The sequence below is a fragment of the Lipophrys pholis genome (assembly GCF_963383615.2).
Source record: "Lipophrys pholis genome assembly, chromosome: 5".
NCBI classification, from domain to species: Eukaryota; Metazoa; Chordata; class Actinopteri; order Blenniiformes; family Blenniidae; genus Lipophrys; species Lipophrys pholis.
Genome location: NC_137628.1, coordinates 14,933,399 through 14,946,634, shown reverse-complemented (window position 1 = coordinate 14,946,634; position 13,236 = coordinate 14,933,399). Strand labels below are relative to the sequence as shown.

Here is a 13,236-nt window from a genome sequence, read left to right as displayed (position 1 = left end):
AAAGGATGTAATCTCAGTGCCTGCTCCTTTCTATCTTTAATTTTGAATTGTTTTAAAACATTAAAATGCTCCATGAATCCATCTTCTATACTGTTGTATTACACACAGGTAATTTTAGAGTCACCAATCAACTCCAAAAAATGCAAGCTTTTGAACTGTGGGATAAGACACACAAACACAAGAACATGCAAGCCCCACACAAATAGGTCCACTCTATTTTTTTTTATTTTATTTAAATGTGAATGTGACGTGCTGCTGCTGCTATTAGTGATGCAACAAACGGAATTTCGTTGTACTTGAACAATGACAATAAAGCTTCTTAAATCTCTTAAAATCTTAAACTCTGAACTAAAACCTTCTCCCTATGCGGCGGGACTTACCCATGATCAATAATGTGTGAAATCAGAACCAAGTGTTCATTGTATTATTATTATTATATACGCATATAACATTTAATTTTCAAAATGTGTCTTAAAATTAGTGTGAGACATTATTGATGAAATCACATCACGTTGGTGTTTTCGGGGTCTCGCGGACGGCTCGTGGCCCCGGAAGTGTTTGAAACGGTTAAAAGCCAGCGGCGGAGGTAGCTAGCGTTAGCTGTCAGCCGGTTCAGTCATTGTGCAGGGATGGAGGTAACACGCAGGAGTAAGTAGACACACAGCTCTTGTACACTGCGGTTGTTTAGCTCGCCATATACGTTCTGACGCCGTGCATCCCTGCAGCGGCGTGTTATGCATTTGAAAGAGAATTGGAATTTCCTCGGTGTTTGTGTCGCTAGCTAGCTGCAGGCTAACACGCGCCTCTCCTCTTCTTTCCAGACTATAAGGACTGCTTAAACACGGTGTACAGCGCCATAGAAGACGCAGACTTCCTCGCCATCGATGGGGAGTTTTCAGGTAATCGCGTCGGACGTTTTGCCGCGCAGGGAGTTGTGTGATGCATGCTGACATGTGTTCGGTGTTTTTTTTTTTCAGGCATAAGTGACGGTCCGAATGTCAGCGCGCTCACGAACGGACTGGACACCCCGGAGGAGCGCTACACCAAGCTGAAGAAGGTCAGTGGGGCTGAGGAGTCGGTCATACGCCACCTATTCACTGTGGCTGCTGCTGCTGGTGGTGTTAAAAATGTTCTCTATCCAACAGCACTCGATGGATTTCCTCCTGTTCCAGTTTGGGTTGTGCACATTCAAGTACGATCAGACCAAGTCAAAGTGAGTAAAATGTGACTGAAATTATATCCTCTAACGATGTCATATGCTTCTGCGTGGCATTATAGCTTCAAATACTAAAGCCAGCAGCTGATTAATGTCCCAAATGGCTGTTGAGATATTCACACAGCATGTAATTGAACATGCAAACTCGGGAGGACCGATCAGTGAACAAATGTCTTCCAGTTTAATGGTTCCTAACAGTGCTGCACAATATCAGGAAATGTACATTAAATAATTAAATGCATCCAGTTCAGTGATATGTGTTCAGGTCTTTGTGCTTTGAGAATTGTTCTTGATTACGTTTCTCCTGCCTGGATGTGGCGAGGCGTTTGTAATGTTTCCACCGTCGCCCATCTGGTATGTCTTCATGTCGATATTATGAAATTAAAATGTCAAAATAATGTAGGGCAACAGGGCTCTGTCTGATTGGTCTAATATTTTAAAATACAGTTCATTGAAAGAACTTATTGGCATTGCACCAACATGAATTTGCCATATAATGTGCATCCCGAGATGCCTTTTTTTTCTTCTTTTTCCCCCCTCTCTTAGATGCTAGATGCTAACCAATGCTGTGGACCCTTTCTCTGTTTGCCCCAAAACTTTAGTGTGGCAGAATTTTGTGGACACACCTACATGAGCCTTTTAAAGTAAAGGCTAAAAACAGTTTCACAGCTTTGCTCGAGATTCCAGAAAGTGTCTTATTACAGTAAATCTGACAACCTCTGAGCAAGCCTCGGACAACTCCTGTGTTTTCCTTCTCCCCCGGACCTCCCACTGTTCTACCTTTTATTATGTAGAGAGTCAGAATTCCCATTATTTGGTGTAAAATAAAGTGGATCTTTGCTCCGTCCATATTTTCAAAACATATGACTGGAGTATCAAACAGGCCATTTGCCACAGAAAAACCTAACGTCCTCCCAGCTTTCCAGAATTCAATGGAAAGTTTTTTAAAAAATTGTAACATAAGCCCATATTGAAGTCCACCACTGTGCTAATCTGTTTATTTACTTGATATTGTTGATGGTCTAAAGGAACCTAACACAATATGTTAATTTCACAATTATCTTAATGATGAAATTTGTTTCACCCCCCCCCCCCCCCCCCCCCCCTCTCTCCCAAAAAAAATAATATACTGATCTGTCAGTCTTTCACTTTAGAGCACCTCCCACCTTTTCAAAAGCACACTTCCTCCTGATGGCTGGGCTCCAGGAACAAACAGCTAACTGCACTGAGTCTCCTGTGATTGTACTTTGACCCTGCCTCAACGTCTTGTTGGCTGCTGCTGTCTGCATGAATTATTCTGTTGTATGTGCTGTCATCTTCTCAGCCAAAACCAATCCTCACAGTAGTCTGAAACAGAATTGGCCATTAAAAGAACAATAAGTGTTTGCTGTTTGAGGTTGTTAATCATTTTAAATGATAAATGCTAATGTACGCCATGAAAAGGCCGATCAATAGACTTTTTGCCTTGAACCGTCATTTAATCAATTTGTCCCCTTATGTTCAGTTATAAAATGTACACTTTGAATGAATGCAACACAAACCTGGTGCTCCTCCAACTTTGGAAAATAATTGGATTGATTGGGTTTTTTCTTTTTTCACTATTACAACTAACTCAAACTCATTTTTGGCAGCTTTTCTGGTCAAAATAGTCCAAACAGAAGCAATTTACTTGGTTAAACACATTATTATTATTATTATTAAGCTTTTGGGTAATATTCAAGCTCTTTACTAATCATAAAAGCCATCAGTTTTTCAACAGGAACTTGAGTAGTTTCCACTTTTCTTCACTGTTTTCTTCCTTCTTGTTCTCTTGTCGACAGATATATCACAAAGACTTTTAACTTTTATATATTCCCCAAGCCGTTCAGCAGGACTTCGCCTGACATAAAGTTCATCTGTCAAGTAAGTCGGTGTGGGGTTATGGGGTTTATGTCTTGGAAAAAAAGTTGACAGAAGTGACTTTTGGTGCTCTCGCGGGTTCAGCTGGTCTACAATGCTTTTGTTGTTTGATGCCTGGACAGCTGCAGAAAGGTGAAAGAAAATGTGACGTAAATGGCACTTTGTCATTTCAGAGTTCCAGCATTGATTTCTTGGCCAGTCAGGGATTCGACTTCAACAAGGTGTTCCGTCATGGTGAGTGTTGAAAGACTCGGGGAATTCTTCCTCCTTTCAAGCCCGTATTGAAGGCATAATGCAGGAAACTTGAACATGTAATTAAGATAAGTGCAGGAGAAGAAACTTGTGTGAAGTTTAGAATGCCTCTGCTTTAAAAAACAAACTGCTACTTCCGCATAAATCGACCCCTCGCTCTAATTGGCTGGCTGTCCAACTTGTCCTACAATGACAGCAGCTCATATGGGATCTAGGAGGATCCAAAATGTCTTGGAGTCTTCCATTGGATCAAAGTACAATGAATAAATATGGAAGATTTAATGTGATACGGAAAGTAATCAACCAGTTGGATATGTTCAGCACTGCAGACCTGACCCATAAAGATTTAGAACCTTTAGAAAGTACAACCCATTACATGGGCTTTTTTGATTTATAAAAAAGATAAAACTGCAGAAACAAACATGGTCCCATTGTTGTTAAAACTCACAAATCTTCTTGTGACGGTTACTAGTATCCGTGTAAAATTCATGCGATTGAAACGGTCCTTTTTATTTTTGGGATATCTTGTGTGTTGCAACATGTTTTAATTTCACAATTCTGCTGAAGCTTTGTGTCTCCCCAAGTGTTTCAGTGTTGGTTTTCGATTGGGAGCCGTAAAAGTAGATTTTTCTGTATAAATGTTTCATGGTGACAGGGGATCTCTAATTATGAAGAAGTTTCTGTTACAAAGTGTGTCTCCTGCACAAGATTCAATACAGCTGAACGTAGTGCCATGAATACAGAACCAGGTTTTTGTTCTGAAGTTGAAGTAACTGCATCATTGTGTCCACAAAAAAAAAAATTAGCCAGGTGTTGCAAAATTTTAAATCTCTGCAAAATATCGATTTTTTTTTTTTTTTTTTTTTTTTTTTTCTTTTCTTTTCTTCCCCCCCTTATTTTAGATTTTAATATTTTGCAAAAAAACGTTGCAAATAAACTCCAGATGGAGATTGTTGCTGGTCACTGTTCAAAATGTAATCACTAATAAAAGGTCATCTTTATAGCGCTCACACAACTTTTCCCGGTTAGATTAGTTTCTACTTTGTTCTGGTTAATGCGTCAACCACATTCTGTAGCTTCTCAACACCAAAAAAGAGTCATCCTGAAACCGATGCGCTAGCTCCATCTCATCACACAGTTGAATTCCCGGAACAAGAAGTCCCTATTACAGATAAGCATCACTTATCCCCAGTATTTAACATGATATCCATCTGAATACATTATCTCAACAGTGATACACAAGCCCCCGAGCCTCTGCATTAACGGCAGTCATTAAAACGTCCTCGTGCCATCTCGGCGCTCAGTTTAATTCATTGTAGGTATGCAGATGAGCTCGGCACAGCTGGCTGACTTGTTGACAAACAATGCACGTTCCAGATTAAAGGAAGCATTGCAGTCATTTCTGCTCAAACATCATGCAGTTTTCCGTTGGCTTACTTCAGAACAATTGCATTTCAATGATGTCACTTCTTCAGAAAGGGCAAGTTGTTGTTGTTTAATGTATAAAAACACAAAGTAGTCGGCCTGTAAAGATTTCATTCACAGTGATTGTAATGTCATGTTGATGCCTGATTAAGTATATTTTGGCAAATTGATAGATGCTAACTAGTTGGATGAACACATTTCATAAACCTTGTTTGTTTGTTTTATTTGTTTTTTAAAGGGATCCCGTACCTAAACCAGGAGGAGGAAGCCCAGCTGAGAGAGCAGACCGAGGAAAGGAGGAATCAACAAGCAAACGGTGTCGGGACGCCATCCTACATCTCCCCCTCGTCCTCCAAAGGCCCTGCACACGTACCCGACGAGCATAAGGACTTCATCAACAGAGTGGTGTAAGTGCAGTCGGCTCAGAACGCAGCTCCTGCGTCATCCAGATGATCCTAAAGGCCTCTGAGTCACTCAGACAGATGTTAACGCTTTCACATGGAGAGCAGGTGTGTTGGTGTCTGCATGCGTACCAAGATTGCAGCTTGGGTGAGATTATTGCCTCAGACTGGCACAGGAGGAGCACTTAGCCTTGTGAGAACACTCCTTCATTCAAAAGGTGTTGGGTTTTTTTTGGTACATTTTCACCATTTGTGTCACTTTCGCCTACAGGGAAAAGGTTGAAGCACTCTTCAGTAACTCAGAGAAGACTTTGGACCTGGACCCATGTACCGGGTAACTACAGTTCTGTTAAAGTAATATTTACAATATGAGTCATCTATCTAACTGTTTTTTTTTATTTTTGTTTTGCTTACCAGTTTTCAGAGGAAGCTTATATACCAGACGCTGAACCGCAAGTGGGTGTTTCTCTTGCCTGCTCTCTTTTCCATCATTTTTCCTGTGTTGGTTTTGATTAACGATTCTTTTGCGTCGCAGGTTTCCAAAGGGTCTTCATGTGGAAACGATAGAAACGGAAAAGGTGAGCGAGTGTTTTTAATTTTCACCCATTTTGTGAGTTTGTGCTTGTTTTTAAAAATGGGATATAAATTGTTTCTGAGCAGAAGGAACGATTCATCCAGGTCAGTAAAGTTGATGAAGAGGAGAGGAAGAGGAGAGAGCAGCAGAAACTGGAGCGAGAGCAGGCGAGTTCATCCTGGAAACGGACGTTGGATTAGTTCACTTCGTCGTTTCTTCCTGAGCTTATTGAAACGTCTGTGAACAAAGTCTTACTCTGTGATAACGTGTCGCATGTTTTTCCTCTTCAGGAGGAGTTAAATGATGCCGTCGGCTTTTCCAGGGTCATCCACGCCATCTCTAAATCCGTGAGTTGACATTTACTTTGTTCCACATGTGTTTAAAAAAAAAAAAAAAAAAAGTTTGCATAAGGGCACCCATTTGGTTTGTATCGCAGTGTCATTGTGTTTCAGTTAGAAATGGCAGATTTTCTGTCTTGTAACGCTGAATCCTTCTATCTTGTGCACAGAGTAAACTTGTGGTCGGCCACAACATGCTCCTGGATGTGATGCACACCATCCACCAGTTCTACTGCCCCCTGCCAGAGGTAGGTCGTTTTTAAACCTGATGATCACATGAAGTATGGGGGGGGTTGAACGAATAATCCCTGTGTTTTACTTATGGGAATCTTCCTCCCTGCAGGATCTTCAAGACTTCAAAGAGGTTACAATGTGTGTCTTCCCGAGGTAAACTTTATCTTTAAATGTGTTTACAAAAGGTGGTTGTTGTTCTTTTTCATGTTTTAATGCTTTTTTTTTTGTTTGTTCAATTGCAGACTTCTGGATACGAAGTTGATGGCTTCCACTCAGCCATTTAAGGTTAGTCATTTCTATCAGTGCCGTAGCTTCAGTATAGTCGACACTCTCTGACTTGTCTTGATGCAGATCTGCAGGTGAACTAATATTGAAACGAGGTGTGCTGCCATGATACTGCGAGCGACCGCGCTCCAGTTTCTCCTGTGTCAACATACTTGAGCAGCAAAGCTGATTATGGTTTCAAGTGGGCTTTATTAAAAGCTTTTATACAATTAATCATGATTATGCTGTAATGGTGCAACTCGAGGGAGTAGCTGGGGCTCTCCAAGATTTGATTTGTGGTATTGTTAATAAAGATGGATGACGTTGACAGACACTTTTGTAGTAACTTTGCAACTGTAAAATAATTTAAAGATCTTAAATCCACAATAAAGTAATCTGCAGACGAAGAAAGAAACATTTCTGGCCTCATGTTAAAGCACTCTTCAGATTTCCAAGATGTGTTTAAGGAGGTCTGGTATTAGTCTGGTTTGATTAAATCCTGTGAAATGTTAGTGTTGGAAGCTTTCACTCCACCTTGACAACAAACTGTGTAGTTCCTCTTCATCTTGTGACAGTGATGATGACTGAAGGCCGTTTCTTTACAGCTGATCTTGATTAGTACAATCGGCCTTCACCAAGCACCTCTGATAAGTGAATTAATTCTTGGGACACTTTTGCATTGTCACAAAGGATCAAAAAAGAATGAGAATTGTAAATTAAAGAAACATTCATGATATTGGAACTTTTTTTTTTATGCCATAAATCATGTTTTGGTATTGAATTGTTGACTCTAATCACAGGTTGTTGTAAAGCAGTTTTTTTCCTTTCTAGATATCTGAAGCTTCCTCATTTTCTTGGCTGTAACGTCCATATTCACAAAGTTTCTTCAGAGCTTTCACTATATGATGCCAGTCATGTTTATAGACTGCTACTTGCTGTCTCGTTGGTGATGGCGCCTCAAAGTCAAATGCCTTTGTCTTTCAGGACCTGATCACCAACACTTCTCTGGCAGAGCTGGAGAAACAATTGAAGGAGACTCCATTTAAGTCGCCACAAGTTGGTGAGTAAATGCACAGTTAATTTGTTTAAATAACCTCTGAAAGCCTGCTGACACCTTATTTCTCCTGTGTTGCTCTGGGTAGAAGCTGCAGAGGGGTTCCCCAGTTATAACACAGCGCAGGAGCAGCTCCATGAGGCGGGGTACGACGCCTTCATCACTGGCCTGTGTTTCATCTCGATGGCAAACTACCTGGGTAACGGTCTCATTTGGTCCTGTACAGTCATGATGTCGTTTCACAAGTTGCCACTGCGTTGGTTCTCCAGACCTAAAAACAATTGGATCTTTACTGCTGTTTTGGGTTGTTTAAACAACAGTTTCAAAGTTTTTCTTTTCAAGTCTAAATGGAATCGGTAACAAAATGCTGACTGAGAAATTCACCAAACATACTTTTACTTTTCGTTAAGCTCTTCAATAAGTCTTGGGATGACCAGGGGTCTCAAACATAAGGCCATGAACCAAAACGAGCCCGCAAGAGGCTGAAATCCGGCCCACCAAGCAAATTGTACAGATTTCAGTTTTATTCAGAGTAGCGCACATTTTCACTTTATTTTGCACCCTTCTATTCCTATCAGGTCGCTGCTGACAAGACTGGCTTAACGGTTTCTGATAACTCCAAAAATTTGAAATAGAAAACTCGAACATTTCTCTCAGAACTTATATACTCGTCCTTATAATGGCCTCCAGGACTTCCTCACACCAAAATCAAGTAATAAAATAATTGTACAAGTCCATGATTGTAATTTAAAGAAGAAACTTTGGAGTGTTGCAATGGAAGTAACTTTTCAATTTCAGCACACAAATTATAACCAAGTTTCCTTCTGTATCTCCTCACAGGTTCTTTCCTGACTCCGCCCAAAGCTCACATCCCGGCTCGCTCCAAACTGATCGAGCCTTTCTTCAATAAGTAGGTGACGCTCTAAACTTGCTCCTCTCTCAAAAATAGCGTGAAGAAAGGCATAACAAATGTCTTTTCTCCAGGCTTTTCCTGATGAGGATTATCGATATACCCTACCTCAACATCACAGGACCAGACTGTAAGTAGAAATATGTGATTACGTTTCATGAATATTAGATACTATTGGACTATTTAGTTGGGGGGGGGGGGGGCAAACTGGTTGAGCTGCACAGCAGGTCTTTATTCTCATTTAGATTTTTCCACTGGGTGTGGAGAGAAAATCTGAACATTATGAGAAATTCAAATCATTTCTCTTTCATTACAGTGCAGCCCAAAAGAGACCACGTCCTGTACGTCACCTTCCCAAAAGAATGGAAGACAAGTGACCTCTACCAGCTCTTCAGTGCCTTTGGTGAGATAAGATTGTACATGTTAAATCAAGTAATCATTTTGTTTCGTAATTCACACTCCCTGTTTTTGTCTCCTGCAGGAAACATCCAGGTCTCATGGATAGACGACACCTCAGCCTTTGTGTCCCTGAGTCAGACCGACCAGGTGCAGATCGGTGAGTAGGCAATCATTAGACCAGCCGCTGCACAAATAAATACTGGCTGCCAGGCTAACCTCTCCCCTCCTCGCTGCAGCTATGAACACCAGCCGCTACGCAGAGAGCTACAGAATCCAGACGTATGCCGAGTACATTCAGGGGAAGCAGCAGGAGAAGGAGAAACTGGGCCAAACCCCCAAAACCTGGGGAGACGACAGCTGGGTGAAACCCCACTACACCTCCTCAACCGCCTCTGGTGGCTTTGGATATGCCAGGTACACCAGTGTGACTCCACACTGATTCAACACAGCATCCAATGAATTTGGTTTATTCTGCGGATACGCACACCTACCATTTACATTCATGGATGCCATCCCCCTTTTTTTTTTCTTTCTCTCTCCCTCTCATGAGGTTCAGGAAACGCAGCATCAGTCCCATTCAGGGCGAGCCGGGATCTGAAGAGGGTTTGATTGCAGATGGCTGGAGTCACTACTCGTACCCGGATAGCACAGCGAGCAAGAAGATTAAAACCGATGGTGTGTGAGTGCACGATTGCATTTTGTACTTCTGCTGCTGCAGAGTCGCAACATGCAGCAGGTTTCCTGAGGAAAGTACTTAGCAGTGAGAGGTACAGCGAGCCCTGAGGGAGCAGGCAGGTGGCATTGTGAATAATCATCACAACTATGGAGTTAAACTTAAGCAGGCCAGCCATGTCTAACATCACGCTTTTATGTTTTACTAATGGCCACCTGCTTCAGAACAGCTGGGTCACATGCAGTTGGAATTGACAGCCGTGTCCCAGCAGACATTTAAAACTTCACTCAAGGAGCAAATTAAGTGTTTCCATTCATGGGTCTTTGTTTAGTTTTGGGTGTCTGTCCATTTACAATTTGGCCCTAAACAATACTGAGCTGTTATCCAGCGCGTTGTCAGGGTAAAAAACAGCTCCTGAATTGGGATTAAAGGGAACTAGTCAATTTTGAAAACCCTATCAAATGAAAACTACATTTGCTTTAATGTTTGTTTACTTTGTGTCTAAAGGCTTATTGTTCGTTTATCAGCCAAATAAGGAGACAAATGATCAATTTGACCATTTGCTAACTAATTCTCTCCTTTGCACCATGAGACCGATGTTTATCAGTTTTAGAGCACTCAGTGGTTCACTCACATCAGATGAGAATAATATGACTGTAATGGATGGCGATGTGTAAACGCACATTATCACAGCAAGACGCCATGGAAATTGTCACTAAAATCCTCAACGTGGCAACTTTAGAATTTTTATAATAGACAGATGTGAATTTCGAATGGAACTTCACAGAGACTTTAAAAGCTCTGGCATTTTAATTTTGCTTCATCTTTTGCTCATGTTCCGTCTCTTCAGTGAATAAGGATATATGCTGCACAAGGAGTTCCAATATAAAGTCCTTTGTGCCGCTTTTTTCTAGATATTAGCGGACAATCAAACGCTGAAGCCGTGGAGAGCAAGACATCCGAGGGATGGCTGAAGACGACGTGAGCGAAGGAGCAGGGATCTTTTATTCCGTCACCTGCGTTGTCTGCTGCCTCTCACACTCACTGTGTTTCTGCAGAGGAGCATTGGATTCCCCCGGGTTGAGTCCCGACCCCGATGCTGGCGACGATAGCCCTGAGGGCATGGATCCAAGTAATGATGCAGGAGGGACGGTTGCCTGGCAACGGGCCTCAGCCGTCCAGGCGAAGAAGGGTCAAAAGAACAAGAAGAAGGCTCAAGGTGTGTGTTCGCTGTCAGGATTGTTGGGGATTTTTCAGGCTTGATCCACTTTGTGGATTAATGTCAGTCACTCTTGGATTGCTAAAGTCTGAATCAGCTTGACTTTGTAGTTTTGTTTGTCTTTGTCCTAGTACTATCATTCCCAGAACTATGTGACTGCAGATTAGATCCTTGGTTGATTCTTATCTGGCTTTTAGCCTGTAGACAGATCTGTATGTCAAGTTGGTTCCTGCTCATTTCACTTTTCATTGTTTTTATTTTTTTGTTCATTTTTGTTTTAGTAATTATCAAGTCACACTTGGATGCACACAGTTGAACCTTTTAGCTCAAACATGCAGATCACACCAGGAGTGAACCAGGCCAGCGATCAATAAAAGATTTACCCTTGTATCTATAAAGTAAAAGTCTAAATGTTCAGCAGTAACATTCATAGCCAGGGCACCAGAGGCTCTAATATAATGAATCACAGCAGATTGATTCTTTTCAGACTCATTACCTATTTGTCACATCACAAAGTGTAACTGATGTGTTGAAATCTTGTTTCACCTTTTAATTTCATGAATCCCGGATTGTAGTTTTCTTTTGAAGATATGAAGCAAAAGGAACAAAAGTCTGATCGCCTGTTGCATTGATAGTGAGCCAAAAACCAGCGTTGGTTTTAAAATATATGCTCTAAAATTAAAAGATTGAATTTCATGTTGTCCGGTGAGTTACTTTTATACAGGTCTTAATGTGGACTAGTTCTAAAGACGAGTGCAAATTGTTTTAAATATGAGAGAACCAAAGTTAATGTCTTTGTAGCTTAAAATCTGATCTTATGTCAGAAATATAAGGGCTGCCATCTCACTCACCACACAGATTGCTGATAATAATGAACAAATAATCAGAAGAAATGCAGCAGAAGTATGGTGAGCAGAATGTTGAGGAGATAAGCTGATATTTCCTTACACATAAATGCTATTTGGAACTCAATTCTGTCAGCCAGACGGCTCCAATGAACTTTGATATGAAAGTCAAATTGTACGGTGAACGTTAACTGTTTATTATATACTACACTGCGACATAGAGTTTATTTTATAAGATGGCTAAAATCACAGTCTGCTAGAGTCTTCCAACGTGTTTTGTACCACTGAGGCTGTGATTGCCTGCTGAAAGACTCAAGTCGGTACCAAAGGAGGTCGAGTATGAAACTCTGAATCTGAAAAAATCCAGCTTTTCTGGACGAGCACACACTTAACTCTGTGAAATTTTGACATGTTGGATGCATTTGTCATCCTATGATTGACGTTCAGCTTTTTTCAAATTTAATAAAACCTTTTTTTTTGGTTTTGTTCTCCCTCACAGCTGAATCCACGACCGCTCTGTTTGAAGTCCCAGAGCTCTGGTAGCGAGCGGAGCGACCTCCGTCCCAAACAGGCTCTTCTTTCCTCAGCACTCGTCTCTGAGCAGCAGCAGCAGCAGCAGCGCATGTCCCACCATTTCTCCGTTCACTCAGCAGCTGTGGACAGCGTGTCCGACGCTACCAGCCGAACCCACCCGACTGGACTTTTTAAAAGAGAGAACACAAGCCATAACTGCAGCTGCCATATTTTGATCCGAATCCCAGGGGAGCAGGCAACTCTTCTGGGTAAACCCACTCGTATACATGTGCACAAACACACTAGATCTCGTGAGGTGAAAAGATTTCTTCTATGTGCTGTGACTGGAGTCTGCCCCCACAGACGTGCTCTCACTCTGGAATCACTCACACGTTTTAAGGAGGCTTATCGACCTCGTCAGTCTTAGATTAAGAGCGCAGGTTTTGTGCATGAGAGGGTAATGTACACTTTCCTCTGGTCTTTGTATCCCTGTGAATCCGTTTCATCAAATGTAAGATCCAATCGGCACTCGACGGGTCCCATAGTTTCCAATGTCAGGGTTATTTAGAATTTTAATGGCGTCAATCAATTTGTTTTCCCCATTTTTAAAAAGAAGTTGGCAACTTTCTCCAGTTTTATCAGATGTGAGCTCCTCAATGATAATGTGATATTTATTATTGGTGGCATTTTGACCTTCATGGGGTGCTTGTCTTTTTTCTTTTTCCTTTTTGTACAAAGTTGTTTATTTACCCTTTTTTGTGTTTTGTAACTGTGTGAACCTGCGACATTGTCCGAGTATGATCTAATGTAAACGTTAAAACAGATACTGTTTTGTATAAGATAAAACTTTAAAAATCCTTAAATATTTCCTTGAAAAAAGGGGGAAAAAATTAAAGAATGTTTCTTAGTAATTTGTTTGATTTGTCCTTTCTTTAAATCCAAAATATTTATTGTGCAGTAATCTAAGATTAAAATTAGTTTAATTTCCATGTTAAACAGCAACTGGTTTTCACCTAGCTG

The 13,236-nt window shown here is 41.1% G+C and overlaps 1 protein-coding gene across 2 annotated transcripts; it reads left to right on the top strand.

Moving 5' to 3' along the window:
- Positions 1-553: 553 nt before the first annotated feature.
- On the top strand, positions 554-13,125 carry parn (poly(A)-specific ribonuclease (deadenylation nuclease)). 2 transcript variants are annotated; one of them, XM_080464108.1, is made up of 26 exons: positions 554-648; positions 822-899; positions 978-1,057; positions 1,146-1,213; positions 3,037-3,118; positions 3,289-3,349; positions 5,031-5,199; positions 5,465-5,527; positions 5,611-5,649; positions 5,729-5,771; positions 5,854-5,934; positions 6,058-6,114; positions 6,276-6,353; positions 6,449-6,492; positions 6,582-6,624; positions 7,588-7,663; positions 7,746-7,856; positions 8,498-8,567; positions 8,642-8,697; positions 8,884-8,970; positions 9,049-9,123; positions 9,203-9,380; positions 9,523-9,641; positions 10,554-10,620; positions 10,698-10,858; positions 12,203-13,125. In XM_080464108.1, the coding sequence occupies exons 1-26, from the start codon at positions 630-632 to the stop codon at positions 12,244-12,246; spliced, it is 2,049 nt and encodes a 682-aa protein (XP_080320234.1). In that variant the 5' UTR covers positions 554-629; the 3' UTR covers positions 12,247-13,125. The 2 variants fall into 2 exon arrangements, with proteins under 2 accessions (XP_080320234.1, XP_080320233.1); XM_080464107.1 differs by having other exon boundaries at positions 9,517-9,641.
- The last annotated feature ends 111 nt before the right edge of the window (positions 13,126-13,236 follow it).

Excerpts from the sequence above, each read along its gene's own strand:
- parn (XM_080464107.1), top strand. Across the intron at positions 3,350-5,030 it reads CAACAAGGTGTTCCGTCATG|GGATCCCGTACCTAAACCAG; the intron begins GTGAGTGTTGAA and ends TGTTTTTTAAAG. Across the intron at positions 5,650-5,728 it reads TACCAGACGCTGAACCGCAA|GTTTCCAAAGGGTCTTCATG; the intron begins GTGGGTGTTTCT and ends TTTGCGTCGCAG.